General features: G+C 29.4%; 1 protein-coding gene and 1 long non-coding RNA gene across 2 annotated transcripts in view; one reads left to right on the forward strand and one right to left on the reverse strand.

Annotated features, from left to right (window-relative positions):
• LOC106682339 (endocuticle structural glycoprotein SgAbd-8) overlaps window positions 1-2,464 on the forward strand; it is a 17,468-nt gene extending 15,004 nt beyond the window's left edge. The window contains exons 2-3 of the mRNA XM_067051075.1: window positions 854-1,188; window positions 2,037-2,464. Coding sequence (XP_066907176.1) covers window positions 854-1,188; window positions 2,037-2,355 — 654 coding nt within the window. The 3' untranslated portion in view covers window positions 2,356-2,464. The remainder of the gene's footprint in view (window positions 1-853; window positions 1,189-2,036) is intronic.
• Window positions 2,465-19,724: 17,260 nt separating this feature from the next.
• On the reverse strand, window positions 19,725-21,693 carry LOC106682346 (uncharacterized). Its single transcript, XR_001343404.1, has 2 exons — window positions 21,523-21,693; window positions 19,725-19,925 (listed from the first exon to the last, which is right to left on the reverse strand). It is a non-coding gene; the product is annotated as an uncharacterized lncRNA (long non-coding RNA).
• Window positions 21,694-22,828: the final 1,135 nt, after the last annotated feature.

Consider the following 22,828-nt stretch of genomic DNA (forward strand, 5'->3'; position numbering starts at 1 on the left):
TTTAATGGATATTTGACTTATTGGATAAAAATGTTTTGACCTGGGCAGAATAGCCTGTATGAAGTGTTTGGAAAAATTTAAATAATATGTTTCATAGTGAATTAAGATTGTCCCTGAAGATGGCCGAATTGGCCGAAACGTTGGACGTGTAAAAACAATAAAAGTTTTGAGACTATAATTTGGATAATGTTTTGAATTATTTAGTAGATAATTTTACTATTAGTGGAAATAAGGATCTCAATAAGTCCTCTTTCTTCCAAGATATAGAAAGGAAGACATTCAAAAAATGGACGGATAACGGGGAGCATTGTCTGAATCAAAGTTTTAATGGGTGATGTTTACATACTGCGAACAAAATCATTTTATCTATTCCTCCTTTCAGTAAAACAATTTTTTTTTCAAAATATAAAAAAAGAGAAAAAAAGAGAGAGATTGATGAGAAATGAAAAACCTGCCATGTCCTCCGTTATAAAAACGAAACAAAATATTAAAATTATTAGTTAATGGAAGATTATTTAAATATATTTATTTATTATTTCCGGATCTTTATCAAAGGTTAATATCTGAGAATAGTTAAAACATGTATACTAAGTCAAATACGCCGTAACTGACGCAATGTTATTTGTAATGAATCCAATTATTTTTCCCATTCTTTGTTGCTACTCTTTACCAAAATCAAAAACTAAGTAATAATGTAATGGTTTCTCCTTTTAATATTTAAAAGTTTTGTGATAGTAATTCCTAAATAATTTGTATTTTTGTTCTATCTTCACAAATGACCGAGATATGAACGGAAGAACTCTATTTTTCAATAATAGGACAACTGTTAATTAATATTTTATATCTGTTACAGATCCTGTTTCTAGCAGTGGCGGCTGAGGCTGCTGTACTCCGGCCCAGGCAGGTTTCCAACAACAATAATAACAACACCTACTTCCCCCAATTCCCAGGAGGATTTCCCCAATACCCACAAGGATTCCCTCAATACCCACCAGGCTTCCCTCAACCACCTTCCTTCCCCGGATCCAACCAGATCCCGTACTATCCACAACCACAGCCAGAACCATCACAACAAGCGCAATCGGGGGTGCAGAGAGACACTCCAGTACTGGTTCCAACAAACACTCCTATCCCGATCGTCAAGTCAGACTTCCAGCCAAATCTAGGCGACGGAAAATATCAATACAGGTAAACTCGATTACACTAAATGATCGAATAATGAATCATAAAATATATGCATACTAAATAATTCATTAGAGAATTTATAAGTGCATTGATGTCAACTTGCATTGGCTTTACGAAAGGACTTTCCTTAGAAAAATATATCATCGAAAACATTTACAGTCTGTTCAGGTAATCAAGAGAATTCAAGTAAAAAGAAATTTTACTTGATACATTTTGAGAAGTTATAGTGCCATACTCTAGTCAAGCCTGAGCTAATATGTCTTGACTAAATGCGCTTCCAATTTTGGAACATACTGAGCTGGATGCCAGTGTGGTACTATTTTTATTCGTGGAACCCTTTCAAAAAGAGAATGGAATCCAATCCACAGATCACACGCTCTTGTTTACCAAATTCTTCTCGGATCTTGGAACGGACTACTAGAAAATCTATAAAGGTAATTTGTATTAATGAAACAGATCTACAAAAAGAAACTTTTGTAAATTTGATTTGTTAGTTTTGGGAGATCTTTGTGTTTATTGGAATGAAACTAAAAATTAACTCCCTTTTTCTTCAATTACATACTGATGTTTCCCAAATCTCTGGAACACAGTATCAGTTTTGGAGCACACTAATCATGATAATCTTTCATTGCTCCTAGGGTACTCAACCAATCAACTATAATTTTTTTTTGGTACGTTAATGGTAATGGTACAAACCGCATAGAACTAGATCAACTTGAATTTCATATATACAATAATGTATTTATAATTATTTAAATCAATTTGAGTAACTTTCTTTAACCAATTAACTTTCTATTTTTATTAGCTTCACTATATAAGGAAATATGTTTAAATGCATCTCCATATTGCAGTTATGAAACCGGGAATGGAATCCAAGCCGAAGAACGGGGTAGCCAGCGTTTAGTCGGAGAACCAGCCGAAGCAGGGACGGTTGCCCAAGGGTCCTACTCCTACACAGACCCTGATGGAAACCTCATCCAGGTGACCTACACTGCCGACGAGAACGGTTTCGTACCCCAAGGTAGCCACTTCCCCACAGCACCACCAGTCCCACCAGAAATCTTGGCTGCACTAGAGAAGAACGCTGCAGAAGAAGCCGCCCAAAATGGAGGTGTCATATCCCCGTCCTTCCACCACTTTTTCAGAAGTTTGAGGACAAGGCACCATTGATCTCCTCGGCGAATATTCCTTGTTTTCCCTATAGATATGTATTATATCCTGAGTACAAATTGCATTAATGTATCTTACGTAAATAAACTTTCTTAGTCATATTAGTTTTATATAATTGATTTGTTTTCTTTTTAACACCTTTCAAAGTGCATTACTTTTTCCCACTACCATTTCCTTTATTATGTACTCTTTTTAACCACAAATGATAGCGCTATTGGTCCTACCTATAAAATGTATGTTACAACGACCGCTATTACTATCAAAAACTGTCAAAATTATGCGCAATCCTCTTTCTTCATTCCAAAATATGTAATACGCATGCTTCTGATAGTTTTCAAAAGTCAATGTCGTTGGAACAAAACTAAACCAATCATTTGATAGCTTAAACATATCCACAGCTGTCAACTAGTAGTTTCAATTTTGAGGAAATGTAGTTTATCATAAATAATTATCATAAATTTGTAATAGGAGGCCAGAAATTTTATTTAAGATAGACAGTTGATTTAAATTCAATCTCTATTGCATCAAATATTACCTGTAATTAAATCAAATTTATCTTAATGGTCAACCAATATTCTTTTAATAGTATTATTGGCATTTGGAAGAAATATAAAAAGGATTTTTAATCATATTTTTTCAAAATTGAAAAACAACAGTTATGAAATTTAATTATTTAACAGTTCTGCAAAATAACGAAATTAGAAAAAATATAAGACATAAGACACAAATGATGTTTTAAGTTAAGGCCCATTTGCGCTTACCTCAACAGATTCTACCATAGCAACTGCCACAGCGAGTATAATCGTATAATAAACATTATAATTAAAATCATATCATACATTATATAAAAATCATAGATACCAACTATGACAGTTGCTATCTAGGCAGTAATGTCGTACTAACAGGAATTTTGTGATAGTTAACAGCTAACTGCCACATTTAGACGCCTTGACAGTGCACTGAGACATCTTATAACCTCATAGTAATAACCTAACATATTACTTATAATATGTATGTTTCCTGTTTGTTATTTGTCTATAATCAAAGTTATTTATTGTGTTTCATTCATTAGATTCTATCGTCCATTCCAAGTTAAATTGTTAGCGAGAATAAGTTACTGTTCTGTTAGCATTTAAATAAGCACTATTATACTTGCACACTATTGTGGTAGAACTATATGATAGGAAAATAACTGTTGAATTAGACCTTAACACTAATAAACAGAAAAATTCGTATATAAATATAACAATTCAAAGGATATTTTAATTTTACTAGGCTACGTTAAGACGAGTGGTCGAATAGCTCACTATTCAAACTAAGAGAAAAAAACAATTGCTGGTAATCCGAAAACGTATTTATGACTATTGCTAATTAGTAAAATAAAACGGGAAGTTTGTATCAGAACTATAATTTAATATGGAGCTTCAACATATCACACTCTTATTGAAGTTAAGTAAAATTGCGTTTCAACTAAACTATAGTGCATTTGTTTTACAATACTTTGAAAAAAAAAAATCATCAACAACAATCATAGGTATCAGCACTAAGGAAGTAATGGTAGATGAGCAAACGTTAGTTCAGTGGTTCCTAATGTTTTTTGGTGGGGGGAATGTTTTAGTACCACCAGGTAAATGGTGGAACCCTTTTTGTAGAAGTAGGTAAATGATGGAACCACTACATTATTATTTAATAGGGATGTCGTATTTTCAGCAAAAGCTATAAAAGTTTATAAAACCTGCGCAAAATTAAAGAAAATTTTAAATAGTTAAATCCAACACTGTATTGAGTTCATGTGACCCAATCCTAAATTATCCTAAATTCGGAATCAATCGCGCAGTTTGTAATATCCCTCTAAACTGCCCCCGCTCGGTCATCTGTTCTGACTCGGAATCTGCCCTCAAATCTTTACAAGATCCATTTTCAACACATCCATTAATAATAGAGTTGAAGCAGCATTTGAAAACTTTGAACAACATGGGTTGTAGGGTCTTGTTTTTATGGCTGCCAGGTCATTGTGGGATCACTGGGAATGAAAAGGCAGACTCGCAGGCCAGACTAGCTATAAAGACAGGCCAAGTCGTAACATCATCAATATGCAAAGATGTTATTTCATGGATAACAGAAATTGGATGGCAAGAGTGGCAAGATGAATGGTTCACCATGAGAGACAACAAGTTAAGAATGGTCCAACAGACAGTGAAACGTCCAACCAGAAACTTGAATCTGCTACTGAGAGAAGATGTGGTATTAACCCGTCTTCGGATAGGCCATACTCGACTCACTCACGGTCATCTCATGAAAAAAGAAAATGCACCGACGTGTCGCTACTGTGGAAACGATCTCACCGTTAGGCATATTCTCACTGAATGTATAGCTCATGAACCACATCGGTTTTCTTCAGACTTACAGGAAATGTTGAGCGAAGATCCCACAAAAATAACAAAACTTTTTCACTTTCTAAAAATCATTAATATTTATGATCACATATAGTCTAACTAATTGTAATTGTAATTGTAAAATGTAAATTGTAATGTAACTTGTAACAGTAACTGTTAATTTTTAAACTTTCTCACTTTGTAATTATATATATCTTTCTCACCTTGTAACAAATATGTTAATAGTAATGTACTAACTTTGTAAATTCAGTGTAAATGACCCTAGTGGTCGAAACACTTAAATAAATAAAACAAAACAATCCTAAATTATTCCACGGAAATATGCAGTGATTTGTGGATAGTGTACTTTAACGAATGAAATTCGAGTTACAGCGATTTTTTATTAGAGTGCAGATAGTACCAACTATCTAGTATGTCCAAATAGTACGACAGTAAATGTTAATTTACACACTGTTAGTGGCTGCGTCAGCTATTACAATCTCTATCGCTGGACTCTCCGCTTAGTAATGTATAATCGTGCAATGTTATCTAAAAGTATAATGTTATCTATGCACCAGTTAAGTTTAACCAGTGCCATTAAATCAAAATAGAATTGCATCCAGTATGATTTTGTTTGTGAATGAAAAATAAGTGAACATAGTAGTGTAATGCGTTTTTTTTCATCTAGGAAAATAGAAAAGTTGCTAAGTGAAAATGCAGTTACTAGTTATTTTATTATTCAATAATAGAATTGATACAATATATACACTTTTAAAAAAATATATAATAATAATAAGGATTGGGTGCATCATTTTTAACTTATAATTATTGCAGAAAACGTTGTCGTCATGATAATTCTCAGGTCAGATATTGCATTTTTCTCAGTGGGAGCAAATATTCAAAAGTTGCAAAGTTATGGGCTGCCTTCAACATTTAGGTAGTTTCGGTGTAAGTGCTGCTACCTGCCGAACATTGATGGTAGCTAGTATTCTAGTAGTTTACCAATAGAGAGCACTATCATTAGAGAATTTGAAACAAATTTACAATGTTAACCCTTTAATACCTATAAGGTCCAAAGTAAATATTTTTTTATCTTCTTTTTTGTTTCTACGATGAGTCTTAATTAAACAAAAATATGAATTTTACATAAATAATTTTTTAAAATATTTATTTGGCATGGGTTTCACCTGTAGTTAACTATCAGAATTGACACACCATCTTCAAATATGAATCAGCTATAATACAGTACTTTTTATGAAAAGATATGTATTGAGTGACTCTGCATATTCAATTGAAATAAAATGTAAATTTAATTTTTTTATTTATCTTTTTCATTCAACATTCAAAGTAAAACTAAGTGCAAATCATACAAGTTTCTGAAACCTTAGAATGTATTCAACAAAATGATTGAAATGCTTTAGATTTTGGCAACCGACCAGTTCTTATTACCTTTATGATTTACGAACAATAGTTCAAATGAATCTATCAAAGTACACAGGAGTAGCTAAAGATATCTGCTTATTTTTCATACACTCTGACAATTGTGCAACTTGCAGGTGAGAATTGGTGCTAGATAGAAGGTTAAGATTTACTATCCAGAATTTCAAGGTGGGCATTGATGACCAGTTCATTCCAACCATGCCAAATGGAACATGGAATGATATTCATTATCAAATCCTGTGTAGACTCAATTTCAATGGATTTCTAAAATTTTATTTTTATTTTATAACTCATTTCTCCTTGCTATCTAAATAGAGTTTAACAACTAAATGTTGATTCAAATTAATATATTCTTCATTTACAATAGTATTATATTGACTAAAATCATTAAGTAACAACAAACTTGAAAACGCATTTTTTAGATGGATCATTCTCCAATTTTGGTGCTTACAAAGATTTTTAAGAATGATCAACAATTTCAGTGTGTTTGATTCTATTTTTATGTTATTATCTACCTTGAGGTTAACATTTTCTTTCACCTCGAGATTCTAGCAATTTCTTGTTATTCAGTTATAAAATATATAATGCTCCTTCTAACCTCTTCATTTTGTTCCAGAGTGTGAAAGAGTATTTTTATTGGTAGTCACTCCCTATTTATCAAATAAATCAATTCCAATAAGACTTACAATTTTAGTATTTCAGAACGTCTTAACATAAATATTTATCTTTATTTTGTTTTCAAGCTTCTCTCAAGTGTTCAGATCAGTCTTCAGGGAGAGTGGTCTCTTATTATATTAGCCTTAATGGAAATTTTAAAGAGCCTAGGGAGTGGACCAGGATGACAATAGAGGGACAAATATTTAATATTCTTTCGATATTCAATATTTGGATACCTTAATTGGTGCTTCAAGGTACTGATATGTGTAAAATTAATAAACCAGACATGGTATGACATAAAAATAGAAAATGGCATTTTCATCTCATACCCAAAATGAAGTGAAATATCAGTTGATGTAGTTGATATGTGATAATAATGAAAAAGTGAAAATGCTTTAAGTATTATTAAGCAAGATTTTTTTTTTTTTTTTTAGAATTTAAACAATAGTTTAAGTTGAAAATCATTTATGATCAAAAATCTAAGACTTTTTTCACTCCTTTGTTGTCTTTGTTACACCCTAGGATGATTTTTTTTTCTTTTTTAAAATCAATATTATGGAAAATACAATGTTAAGTTAGTGATTGCTTCAGAATATTATCAAAGAGAACAGTTGATTCCTGAAGGCAATAAAAAAAAAAAAGAATCAATTGATTTTAAATCTGTATAGCTTAATACGCCATATTTGGAAAATTACCCAGTTATGTTCATATTGCATTGAAAGTGTAATATGATTGACAAATTGACTTTAACAAATATATTGGTACATCCTTGATAACATATCTTAGCAATAAAACTTCCTGAGAATAGAGATCTATTTGTCTATAGATAGAATTGAAATGTAAAGACTCGAAAATTGTAAATTTCAAGTAAATTAAAAAATGTATGAAACAAAGTATTGAATGAAGTTTAAGTTTTAGTTAGATATTAGTCGAAAAGTGTGAGATGAATAAGTGATATTTTTGTTTTTATAAATAGAAAAAAATCTTTAACATATAATTACTGATGCTATATGTAAGAAACTGGTCTGGATTGCTATTATTTTTTCAGTTTTATCTCTAGTATTATGTATAAAAATGGTAAATAACTAGAATTATATTTTCTTTTACCTGTTCATCAATTAGAAAGCAAAAAATGATCATTTCTTAAGAAAATAATTCCAAAATTCTTCTAAATGATATTGTTAGCATATATCTTTATTCAAACATGTACATAAACATATACAGAAATGCAAATAATTTTAAACCACTCTAATCAACCATAGATCAGTTATTTTGGAAATATATTCAGATTCTAGTATTTGAGATGGCTAGGAAACCAACTATAAGTTAAAGAAAGATTTCCTAGCTTAAGATAAAATTATAATATTTATATGTTCAAAAAAGTTTAAGATTATATGTGAAGGGAAATTCTATACAAACTGTAGAAAACAGACCTCAATGTCACTTCTAAAGATTTCTTTTTTCATTAATCTATGTAATTTGAAAAAAAAAATCTTTATTGACTTTATTCTTTTCTAAATATCCAAAGAGATCCACAATTATCAGCTTCAGAAAAAATATTGAACTGTGAATTATACTTTCTTGAAGGTTCATGGATTGTATTTTTAATTTATTAAAATCAAGAAAATGGTGCCCTGATGTCTTTCTATAATCATTCAAAATTGTGATAAATGAAAGTTGGCCAGAAGGATATAGGTGCTTGGCACAAGCCGATCAAAATGTTTTGGAGTGGGCATATTTTTATGGAAATGTGTTGTTTTGAAGAAAAGTGAATGTTTTAGGAGGTTTGAATTTGGAGAGACATTCAGGCTAGGAATTGAGAAAAACGCTAGAAGAATCTTATTTATTCTACATAGTCAAAGAACAAAATATATGCATCCATTTTTTTTGTATGATTTAGAAGGGTAATAAAATTTCATAAGCAGAGGGGCAATATACCAATACCCTTAAGGAACCCCTAATGAGGATTACTTTCCAAGCTCAAAAGTTTAACTGTTCAGTATCAATTATATAGCCATGGAGTGGAAAAATATTAAATTGCTTTGAAATCAATTAAATTTGTTTTATTATTATATAAATTTAAACTGTTATCTTTCTATTTTATTATTTATTATTATATTATGTAATTATATGTGATTTATAGATGTCCGATCAAGGATTGATTAGTATGCTGTGTAATGTAGCAAGCAACCTGATGTATTTGGGCACCATGGATGAATAAAGTATTTCTCTCTCTCTCTCAAAAATAAACTGGGGTAAGTTAATCCTATAATTTCATTAGCTCAAAAGATGATTGACCTCACACCCTCAGTTCTTATTAGATTTCTTCTAAACTTTTACCAGTAGTTAAACTTTTACCACTCAAATGTTTGCCTAGTTTTCAGATTGCTTGTCTCATATTAATCTTTCATTACAAATATATAAGTTATATTCTTTACCAACATTTCCTCTTGCCCCATAGGATGTAATAAATGAAACCAGTGATTTGCTATTTAGGGGTATTTTTTTTAAAATAATTTATTTACTGTATACATATATACACATCAAGTAAATTTCCTGTAAGTTATATTATGACATGATACAAACATGTGGAGAATCTACCCATTGATAGAACTCCAAAAACATTTCTAAAGAAGAAGATCTTTAGACCATCTTCTTTTCAAATGCCTAGGAGGATTATTAGGTAGTGAAGGAGAAGCCAGGTTAGAAATGAGTTGATTTGGGTGGTTGGGAAGTTTATTATGGAAGGATTGGTATCTGGTTCTGGCCAAATCGGCAACATAGGGGACATTGAGGTCCTGATGGATGATTTAGTTTGTGACAAAGTAAGGAGCATTAAGGATTTTATGAAGAATTTTGGACTGTAAGGATTGGATTCGAGAGGAATTAGATGGTTTAGTGGAGCCCCATAGCTCAATTCCGTATGTATAGATAGGCCTTATAATAGTAATGTAGATCAGTCTTCTGTAATGGATTGGAAGGTTGGACTGTTTGTCTAGTAAATGTTGTAATAGTCGGAATCAATGAGCAGTTTCCTGTCTTTTCAGTCTTGTATAAGGATTCTATGTCAGTCATTTGTCCAGATTTAGTCCTAAGTAACGGATCTGTTCAACAGGAATAAGTGGGGTATAATTAAAAGATACTGTGGGACAAGACGAAGGTTTACGACGAAGGTTAAATGTGATTTGGTGGGATTTATTGGAATTTATTTTAACCCTCCAGTTTTGGTGAGAAGAATCAAGGGTGGTGATGTGGGATTGGAGGGATTGGGATACAATGGAAGGATCATTATTCACGGACAATAGGCATGTGTCATCGGCATATGTGGTGAGAACAGTTTTAGGATGGGTTGGGATGTCAGCTGTAAAAACTGTATAAATGATAGGACCAAGGATACTACTCTGAGGTACACCAGCAGACTGAGAAAACAGGGATGATTAAGCACTGTTGTGATTTACTTGAAATAACCTGTCTGAGACATAAGAACAGATAAAGAGATAATATGTAGGGAGTAGGAATTTACGGATCTTGTATAGCAGTCCTGGGTGCCAGACTCAATCAAAAGCCTGTTATTTAGGGTATTAAAAAATAAAAATAAAAATAAAAATGATTGTAAATTTAATAAAAAGTCATAAAAATAAGTCGTAATTTTTTATTTTTTTCTTATCTCTTTATACTTTTTAGATATTAAATGGGTTTATAGTGAGTAACAATCCCAAATTTCACTAAGACACCATCACATATTTTTTTAAATTAAATATTTCACAAATATTTGTTTTAAGTAATAAATCTAAAGAATATGGTACTTTCTGCGGAGTTAAATGTTGAACTAAAAATTTAATTATTATTATTTTTTCAGTACTAAAAATATTTACCAAATATGTTCACGCAATGAATATACTCTCTCGGTTTCAGTCTTTGGGACAAGGTTGAATTTTTGAATTTGAAAAATAAAGTTGTAAGTCAGTACTTCTATATTTGCCGATAACTGGCAGTGGAATTTTATAAACCATTTTTTTTATGAAGTCATCTATTGAATCCATTTGCAGTTCCGGATGAAATTGACTATTTTGTACTAATTAAGAGGCATCAATTGTGGAATGATTGTAATTTTTTTTTTGTAAAGGATGCTGACATTAGATCATGTATTTTTTAGCCAATTTTTTGTGTATTGATGCTTGTGATCAGTGGTTTGTTGCTATATTGATTCACAAGTTCCAATTCCTAAATTTTGAGACAGCTGCCTGTTAAATTTTATTTTCTAAAAGAAAGCAGACTCTAATTGACCTATTATTGGTGTATTCAACTTAATTTAATTGGGTTAAAACACAAACTCCATGATGATTATATCTTTTATAAGAACAATTTTTAAAATAAAAAATTGTTATTCAATGACATCATTTTTGTTGAATATTTTTGATGACAATTATATTAATATCCGTTTTGGTTATTGTAGTCACAAGAATATTTATTATGAATCATTAGTAAGCATTATTTTAAGCAATTATAACTTCCATGTGTGATAATGTTTATATACAATTACATGTATGATCATTTAAATGTGAAAATATATTAGTAAAGTATGGATTTTGAAAAAGGAATCTAGTTAAGGAAAATAAAGGATATTATTGTCCTGTATAACTACACCTACAGTATAATTATATTTTTAAACATATATTTTGATTATCCTGATGTAATTCATGATTTCCTGAAATTTCCGACTCCGGAAATTTGTTTTCAATTGAAGTGAAAAATTCTTTGATGGTTGTGAATTTGTTTTAGATATTGAGCGTATATATTTATATATATTTTAAGTTAAATATTTGAAATTTGTTAAAGATTGTTGAAGATGTTAAGTTTTAAAAAATGTATTTTTATATAACTTTAAAAAAACTTATTTATTAGTGCTGTTTCAGCCAGAATTTCTATCCTTCATCAAGGCTAAGAACAAAAAACAAGATAAAAACCAATGAATAAAAGGATATATAGAATGATAGAAGTAAATAATTGTACAGTATGAAAATAGATAAAAATTAAGTCATGAAAGAAGTGGGAAATAAAAAGTATACATAGGTAATTAAATGTGTGAGTAAAATATCATAACTAAATAAATCAAAATATAATAATAGAAAGAAATAACGAAATATAAATATTAACTTAACCTTATAATTTGTTTCTTTATTCTAGTATTTTACTTACATATTTCATTAGTTACAAATATTTTCTTTCTCTTTGTTTTTTCCATAACTTTAATTTTAAAATTATTATTATTAAATTAAAATATTCATATTTCATTTGTTCTTTGCATTATATAACTATATATTTTTATTTCATTAATCGTGTTATTTTAATTAAGTTTAATTTCCCACTTCTTTCACTACTTTATTTTTATCTATTTTCATTTGATACAATTATTTACTTCAATCATTCTATATATCATTTTATTCATTGGTTGTTTTTTCTCAACCCTAATGAATGCTAGAAATTTTGGCTGAAACATTAGCACTAATAAATAATTTTTTTAAAAACTTATTTGTGTTATTCTCTGACCGCACCCTCACCCATCTTCTCCTCATATTTATTACAATATTATTAACAATATTTTATTAACAACAGTATAACTTTTTTTTTTAATTTTCTAGATAAAGCTATGAGTCCTGGATTTATTTTTTTTTAATTTACTTAATTAAAGAAATATACCTTATTTGTTCTCTCCTTATAACTTACATACAACTGCTTAATACTAGTTAATCTAAATAAACATAATTTTAATGGCTCATATTCATCAAGAGTCGTGTGATTTATTTTAATCAGAACATGAATAATTGTTCAGTATCATCAAATGGATATTGCCGCAATGGCTCTTCAGTTAAAATGGAGACATTAACACAAAGATTTAAAATAACACATAAACTTGAATAATTTTTTTTAAAGGTTGAAGATAATCGATTATAGTTAATGATAGATCAACTGAAAATTAATTAATTTTAGTTTCAACTGAAGAAGTTGCAAAGAACATTAAATGTTTGTGGAGTAATCTGTATAATAAAATTTCCCAAACACTGAAATTTTCCTTTGAAGAGTTCTCTTAAACTCACATTATTCTATTATAATTTGTGTTAATTAATTGTTTAAAATGTAAGCTGAAGGAAATATTAGATGTTATAATAGTGACTTGCACAAACAAAGATACAATCATATTTTTTTTTTTTTTTTAATCTGTGAAAACTATGTGAAATTTGAGGTTTGCAGAGAAACAGTGCTGCATCTTGTATTCTCAGTAATTTCTATTATATAACATTGAAAATAAGTTTTGTATTTGGAATACTTAAAGTACTTTGGAAGATCCATATGGTATTTCAAACTTTCCAGTGTGATTAATTTCTAAAAAATCGATCATTTGTTCACTAACAATAAAAAAAGATATCAGTCAGTGTCACATTTGTTGTGGAATAGATTTGTATTAAATAAACCAGGAATAACTGTGAATGATCTTTTTTTTCTTTAAAATTGTTTGCCATCCTGCGCATACACAAATATTAAAAAAAAAAAAAAGTATAGGGAAAAATAATATGAATCATCTTCAGTTGTTTCTCATGATTAGTATTCATAGGATTCATATTTACATATTTAACATAATTACGATAACATATTTACTAATAAGTTTACTATTGTCCTATTCATTATTATTTTACATTCAAAATTTTAATCTAAAACAAAACTAACTGAAAAATATATTCAAATTCATGTTAAACATGTACTGCAAATTCACAACTATATTTATTTTCCATTTCAATCTGAAAACAAATTTTCTGAATCAGAAATTTCAGGAATATATGTAATTATATTATTTTGTTTAGAAAGGTAAAAGAGCAAATGTACAGTGGAAGATTGGAGGGATTGCAATTATATATTAACACTATTTGTCAGCTAATTGTATTCAGTTTGAGGTTATCATTTGTATGGATAATATATAAGAAAGGAAATTATTATAATATTTAAAACTGAAATGAATGGAAGAATTATACCTTAAATTCTATTATATCTTTCATATCTTATTTATTGTTATTAATTATGTTATTATAATTTCAATTCTTCATTATTTGTTTATTCAAATTTTCGTTTATTGCAGTAATTTTAAACATTTTCATATTTTTATACTATCCTCATCAATCCATATATCCACATCTGTTTATTTATCTAATATTTTTCCATTTTGTGGTAATTATTTTGTTCTGCTTAGGTCTCATGAAGGCAAGCCTGTTAGGCAAAAATATCAAAGCATATAAAATATTTATGATGAGTTAATAAAATCTTTATAAAGTAATAAGTGATGTTACTATATAGTAAAATTACAGTTATCAGCATTAAGATTGTTTTTATGAGAAAAAAACACCTTACTGACACTCCTCTTTAAGAAGTTTGTCTTAGTTTTGGCCAATTTTTATATTGCTTGATGTAGGGCTTTTCCTAATTAGTTGTGGCCATCTACAATGTCAAACTTAAAGGCTGCATGCTCTAAGGGCCATGAGTTTTTGCCATTCTCACTCATTAGACTCCAAAAGATGCGAGGGGAGAATTGATCACGCGTTTTTGCTAATAAAAACAATCTTAATGATGATAATGGTAATTTTACTACATAATAACATCACTCATGACTTTATAAAACTTTTCTTAATTCATCATAAATATTTTCTATGCTTTATAAACAAATATTTTATGAGTGTGCATCCCTTGACACTAAGGGCAGAAGGAATGTGTTTTGTATTTATCTTATGTGTTTGCTTTAAAAAACTTATCAGGTATTAATATTAACATTTTACAATTTATTTTCTTTAAATTATTCATCAAATATAAAAAAGTTTAATTAAAGTACCTTTAGCATATATTTTTGTATTTGACAGCACTGCTGCTATTTATGTTTTATATTTAGAATAATATAGAATAATTCTTTAATTTAAGTACAGCAATGAGATATTTTCAAAGATATACAAAATTCATGTTTCGTTGTCACTCCTGAGTCCACTGCAAATAATACGTTATTGAATGTTCTGAAACATGTCTATTCTCCTCAACAACAACAAAAAAAAAAAAAGTAGCATAAAAATAACATAAATAGGCACTTTAAGAAATACAGAAAATCTTAGCGTTAGTATAAAATTAACAGTACATACTAATATTGAATGTCCTATGGAATACTTCATTATGATTTCTATGGTTTTCAGAAAATGAATCTTTGTGTCATTAACTTCTGAAAAATAAAAACAATATTTTGTAAAAATGATTGAAATGACAGAATATAAGTAGAAATATGGATTGATGAATAGATAAGGATTATGTAGAAGTATGACAATATTTGATAACTAATATTATAAATCAAAATTAGAATAGATGAATAACGAAAAATTAAAATTATAATGAAGAAATGAATTAAAAAAAAAAGATGTAGAAGATTTAACAAAATTTAAAACATATATAACTCCTCCATTAATTTCTTATTATTTTAATTTTAATTATTCATAATTCATATATTATAATTACTTACTTTTTCATACTTATATATCATTTCTATAAATGATAATCACATACTGAATCCATTTAGAAAGGAATCAACTTTATTCTTAAAATAATTGCAACCCCTAAAATCTTTAACACCGCATTTTTTTCACCTTTCTAAACAGGACACTATTTCTAATGGTTAACTGATATCAAAATTGATCATTTATTTTGTTGGCAAGTGTTTGCCGATGCTCATATAGAGGGAATGCCCCAACATCTATTATGTACTCATGGATTTAAAAATAAAATCATCATTCAAAATAACATGTTTGCTCTAAGGAATCGTTCAACAATAAAAAAACGTGTTAGTTTCATGCACAAATGATTCCAGTACAAAGAAGTAAACAATCGGATATTTGTTCCAAGTAACATTAATACAAAATTTATAAATTTTTCTTATGGTCAAAACAATCCCTTGGCCTTTCTTTGGTCTGGCAAGAAGACAGATAGTCATAGACATGTGGAAATGTTTCGTTTTTTCTCTCATCCGATCTAAATGAGTGGGGGATACCACAGCATTCTTTTATCCGTGTTTAGTATGCATAATAATCATGGTTTTACGATTTTTTTAAAATAATAACTATTATTTAATATAATATAATTGAAAATATATAATTGAAGTATTATATAATTATACTTTATCCATGATATTATTCGAATGATAATAATGTAAGAAATTAACATTTTCTTTTTGTTTTAAATAAATATTACCAGCAAATTTTAGCCGTTACTATTCTTTGTTATATTCTCAGTTTCACTGGAAGTTTTAAATTTTTTATTTAAAAATACCATTCGTGCTGAATAGAGCGGATGCACGATCGCCGTCGAGCAGACCTTTCAAGTGTGAATAGTGTCAAGTTAGGTAAAAATAAATTTTGGTGAATACACGAAAGATTTATTTGTTCAGAAGGGAGAACAGAGGTACCCCTATTTATTTACGTTTATTATTATTATTTATTTATGTTCATTATTATTATTTATTAATGTTGATTATGTATTAGTATATTACTATTATTGTATCATGTATTGACTTTGGTTGAAATAATAAAATTAATATATAAAATTATTTGTATTTTGAAAAAGAAAATAAATATTCAATATTGTGATTGTAATAGTCATTACCTTCATAAATTGGGATTAACTTTTACCGATATTCAATAAAAAATATGCTCCGAATATTTTATAGCCTCTATCATCGCTGAATTTAATTTTTTTTTTTTATTAAACTTTCTCATCTTCTTGTTGTGGAAAAGCGATAAATAAACTCCTACCGGCGGAGCCAGTTTATTAATCGCGTTACGCTTAAGTTCAGTGCCCTCTTTGTCGTTCTCCGATGACTTATGATATGTAAAATATATTCTGGTAATATGACGGAGCCTAGAATACATGATCCCTTCTCTGCTTCTTCTGCAAAAAAAGAGAAAAAAGAACATGACAAAGAAGACGCTAAAAGATATTGCCTCCTCAAATAAATTTATTTTTATTCTTTTTTTATTTCACGAACCATGGAACAAAATCCGCCTAAGGGTTCCAGCAACCCTGGGCATTAGGTATAAAAAGATAGAGGTTGTCCAACTCCGTTCCAGGAGGTGCCTTCCACTGGACAGCCGAGACCATTTTATACACCTTAGTGATCATTTGTATTCGCGCATGCCCCATCAGCTTTAAAATACGTTTTCGCAATTCCACTAAAATCCTTTCGTCTGGTATCTTCTTGAATAATTTTGAGCTTAACAGAAAGGAGGTTATTGTAGACACTGTTATCGGGGGGGAGGGGAGGGGAGGTAGGTAATGCATGGCATTAAACAACTTACCATTATTCGATTTAGATTAGTGAATGTTTTTTTTAAGTAAAACTTGCTTTTACTTAGACGATACATTGTAAATGTTTATTGTGTGGGCAGGGAGCCAGTAACGCAATTTAGATATGTTTTTAAATATATCCTAAAGGCCTAAATACATTGGAAACCAAGTTGATGCAACGTTATTAGTATTTTATATATTGTCAATATAATTTATATATAGTAGACAGTATTGGTAGAAGTCATTATAAAATATATTGACACGGATGATTATTTCATACTAGTTTATTATTTTTTATATCAGTAAATAACAAACAATAGAAAACGTTTCGGAATTATTATAGAAAAAATTAAAATATTAGCCGGTGGTAATTTCTAGTACATCTGTGATCTTGGTGACAAATTAAAAAAATATATATATTTTTTCAAAAGATAGAATGTTGTATTCGATTTTTAGATCCTGCGTATAAGCAGGAGAAAGAATATAATGCCTTCAGAAATTAAATTTTAGAAAACCAAAAATGGTTTTTATTTCTTAATTTTCTCGTTAAAAAAGTTTATCTTTGCATGAATCTTCTACAAGGGCTTTTTGAGGGGCCCTCAAAAATCTCGAATTTTCTTAATTTTTTTTTTATTTTCCCTAATAACTTCCATACGATGCATTCCTTGGCAAATAGTTTACGTTTATAAATTAAAGTACTTAAAATGTTGCGTCAAATGAACAGCATATATAAGGAACGAACATTTTTAATATAAAAAAAGAATTTTGTGGGTTTTTAAGTTTTATTTTCGCAATTAAATGGATCCACTAGTCAACATAAAAATCAATAAAGATCTAACAATGTTAAAAAAAATCTTGCAAAATAATAATTAACTAGTGATTATGAACTCAGATTGAACCAAAAAAAAAAATATAATTAAAATAAAACTATAGATAACAGACTTCACAGAATCAATAATACACAGCTTATTCAAATTATATAAGACGGAATTTGATTCGAAATCATTAATCAATAATATAAATGGATCTATACTATTAAAGCCTTTACAAAATTTGTAACCCCGCGTTGAACGAATATAATAATATTAATGAGTATGATATAAAAAATTACGTGACTTGGAAAAAATATACACACTTATGCTATATTATAAAATTATTTGCCATGATGTTGTCCTGTATGCGCACAATTGTAAAACTGTTATCATCAAATATCGTCTATTATTTTATTCCTGTAGGCAAATCAATATTGTTGAATCAAGGGGATTGAATTAAAAAAAAGATGTATTTATTGATATTTACAAATGTATTTATTTGACGATAGTTATACTACTACAGTATGATACAGTCATGTGGAGAATCTATCCATTGATAGAACTCCAATAACATAGTAGAGGATCTTAAGGCCATCTTCTATTCAGTCTTGGAGGATTATCAGTCAATGGAGGAGAAGACAGATTAGAAACAAGTGGATTTGGGTGGTTGGGAAGTTTATCATGGAAGGATTGTTATCTTGTTCTGGCCAAATCGGTAACATATGGAACATTGAGACCCTAATAGATGAATTGATGTGATACCTAATAAGGAGCATTAAGGTTTTTTGGATTGTAAGGATTGGATACGAGAGAAATTCGATGGTTTAATGGAGCCCCCAAGCTCAACTCTGTAAGTCCAGAGAGGCCATATTATAATAATATAAATGAGTCTTTTGTAATTAGTTGCAAGTTTAATCCATTTGTCTAGTAACTATTGTAATAGCCGGAATTGACGAGAAGTTTCCTGTCTATTTAGTCTTGTATGATGATTCCAAGTCAGTAATTTGTCCAGATGTGATTTCACATTTTTTATTTATTTATTGCTATTTACAACTGTACATTTAGTAAATTTGATCTCAGTTAAATTGGAGTGTTACAGGCGTGTAGAGAAATCACCCATTGGTAGCACTCTAATGACGTTTTACATTAGGTGGTCTCGTGGCCATCTTCTTTTCAGGCGCCTCGGAGAATTGTCAAGAATGGAAGGGGAAGCAAGTTAGAAACTAGTGGGTTTGGGTGGTTAGGGAGTTTGTAATGGAAGGAATGATATCTGGTTCGGACTAGCGGTTACATATGGAACATTAAGGTCTTTATGGATGGTTTTGTTTGTGACAAAGTAAGGAACATTGAGAATTTTACGATGGATTTTGGATTGCAATGATTGGATACGAGAAGAATTCGAAGGTTTAGTGGATCCCCAAAGCTCAGCTTCGTATGTCCAGATTGGCCTTTTACAGCCATTTAGATCAATTTTTTGCAATGAAGTGGAAGTTTAGACCGTTTATCCAGTAAGTGCTTTAATAGTCTAATAAATTGACGTGCAGTTTATTATCCTATATTATTATCCTGTCTTTTCAGTCTTGTGTGAGGATTCCAGGTTAATCGTTTGATTTCACATTCATAACGAAACATGTGATGTCACAATGTAACTGATTTGAGGTACAAAAAGCTTTGATGTTGCGTTTGTTGTGCAGATAATTGACAACAAAAAAAATACAAAGTTAATTGAATTCGCTATGTTTGGGAGAAAAAAGTTATTGTAACAATTAATTCGATTGAAGTTCCTCGTCATCAAGAAGGTTACCATTGTTGGGTAGTGTATCTTTGCCATTGTTTAAGTTTCGTTTGCCATCAGTTTCATGTGATATGTTGGCACAGAACGATCCTATACTGTTTAGCACCTTTCCATTTCATTCCTTGCTTCCTGCAACCACAATCATTTCGATAATATCAGTAACTTTGCATATTAATAAAGTAAAGTATTTATATGTAAGAGAATTTTTTTTTAATTCTTTAATTAAATAATATTACGATTTTGCTTTTGTTAAAAAAAAAGTTTCTGACCGCATATTAGTGGAATACTCATTGGTATAAATTTTCGCTGTAGGAAGAAAAAATATTTTATAAAAATAAGACATGTTGGAAAACACAGCATTCTTTTATCCGTGTTTAGTATGCATAATAATCATGGTTTTACGATTTTTTTAAAATAATAACTATTGAAAATATATAATTGAAGTATTATATAATTATACTTTATCCATGATATTATTCGAATGATAATAATGTAAGAAATTAACATTTTTTTTTGGTTTTAAATAAATGTTCCAGCAAATTTTAGCCGTTACTATTCTTTGTTTTATTCTCAGTTTCACTGGAAAATTTAAATTTTTTATTTAAAAATACCATTCGTGCTGAATAGAGCGGATGCACGATCGCCGTCGGGCAGACCTTTCGTTTGAGATGGAGATGTGCGGCAAAGCTTTATACTCGACACTGGAGAAGGTGCACTTTCACCTCAGCCTTGCAACATCTTGATTTATAGGTTATTGAAGCTTGCAACATCTTGCATCACCTCTGTGGCATCCATACAATAAAAAGTTTAAATAAATTTACCTGCATCTCGGATAATATTTATAGACCCGTTATAGATAACCATCTAATACTATCTGTAAACTACATGAGGCTGATTATATGGCGTTTATAAAATTATGATTTAGCTATTAATTTTATAGGCACTTCATTTATTTATTTTACAATTATTACTTTTATTATTTTATTTATGGATTGTTTGTGACTGAGTGTTCTTTAAAAGTAGTTTTTGGCATTTTGTCCAGTTTCTAGCCTATGCAATTGAATAATTTCGTTACATTATTCCTGTACAAGTTCGCATCTAAATTAGCACAAAAATAAAAATACCGATGTTATATATTAATTATTTTAAATATATTAATTTATTTAATAAATTCAGTTTAGTCCTTACTGACAGTGGGTAGTTGATTGGTAAGACAATGGACTACCAACGACAACAGGTACGAATTCGGCTGTGGCAGATAATTATTATCTGTTTCACTGTAGCCGTTGAGTCAGCCCTGTGGGATAGGGAACCCTCTGGGGTCCACAAAGTCTCATAAAGCGGATACCCATAATTGGATACTAACTTGGTGGTCGGGCGTGATTCTGACCAATCAACCTCCTTGCACAACCGTTGGTCCAGTAACAGTCCTCTCTTACAAAGTACTACACCCTTGACCCTTCATGGGTTGTAGTGGTACAGATTTAATTTTTTTTGTTTTTAATTTATTTAATAAAATAAATTAATTTATAGGTGCGATGACATTGGTTATACGACATGATTACTAATCTATCAGTAACTAACTTAAGAAGTTATAATAGTTATCTATATACACACATATATATTAAATTTTCAACTAGTTTGATTGTTTAAATTGCATTTTAGAGTTTCATTCAGATGACGAAAAGTCAAGACACCAGGTTTGAGAAGAACTCCCTCAACTCACGTGGTTGACATCCTAGACTCCTCGCTTCAGGAGTTCGTCCTTCAGGGAGTCCTATCCGTGCCATTGAGGAAATCCGACTCTATAACTGTCAACGGGAATCAAATTGCAAACGGTTAAGTAGAATTAGATGACTCCTAATGCAGATATAAAGTTTCAATTACTATGTTTACAATGCACTATATACAAGAAAAAATAAATCATATGTTTGATTGTGGCGTTGTATATCATATGTTCAATTTCTGAGATAAATCAAGTAAAATTAGATGATATATCTATACTTTTCTCACATCGAAATGCTATTTGAATGTTCTATCATTAAGTTCCAGTTTGCCGTACTTATTTATAGTAATTGGACATAAGGACCACTAAATATATATATTTGTTATGTTCCTTAATTAAAACACCTTACTGAATAAAAAGATAAATGAAGGATGAAGGTAATGATAAGAAGATAGTTGACCGTAGATAATGCATATGAGGAGAAGACAGTTGGGGTGCGGTCAGTAAATAACAGAAATAAGTTAATTTATTTAATAGTGTCAACGTTTTGGCCAGAGTTACTAGCCTTCATCAGACTTAGAATAAAGAGCAAGATACAATGAATACAAAAAATAAAAAATAAAAATAAACAGAATGATACAAGTAAATAATTATACAGAATGAAAATAAAAATAAATAAAGCGATGGAAGAAGTAGAAAATAAAAAGTTTATATAAGTAATTAAATATAAATATGAATATATCAATTTAATAATGATTAAAAAAATAAAGTTATAGAAAAAAATAATAATTGAAAATACAAATAAATAAATAAAAGAAAATATATGTAACTAATGAAATGTGTATGCATAATAGTACTGGAATAAAAAAAAGGATGAAGGTAGTTTATTGATATTTGAAAAATTTATTATTTTAAATTTCATTGTTCAATTAATAGCTTGTTTTCAAGCTAAATGACGTATTCATAGATTCTAAAATAAACTAGCAATAAGCAAAATAAAGAGAGTAAATAAAAGTTTTTCCAACATTCATAATAATACGATAACGAAAACATCTATGTCAAAAATATCCGAATCAACAGTATAGCGATTCACCATTAAAATAAAATTATGTACGCTATATTTATATGACTAGAATAATTAGTCACGTTAGTTATGTAACTATATAAATTAAGTAATAATTACTTTAGGCATTATTTTTCTTTGCAATATCTCCAATTATAAATTAATTATAAATTTTTGTCATTTGTAATAGTATGCTTTTACTTGATGAAGTTTATTAATTTTTGAAAATTAAAATGGAAAACT

This window comes from Halyomorpha halys, unplaced genomic scaffold, assembly GCF_000696795.3.
Source record: "Halyomorpha halys isolate HHAL.00 unplaced genomic scaffold, Hhal_1.1 Scaffold408.1, whole genome shotgun sequence".
In the NCBI taxonomy this organism is placed as follows: Eukaryota; Metazoa; Arthropoda; class Insecta; order Hemiptera; family Pentatomidae; genus Halyomorpha; species Halyomorpha halys.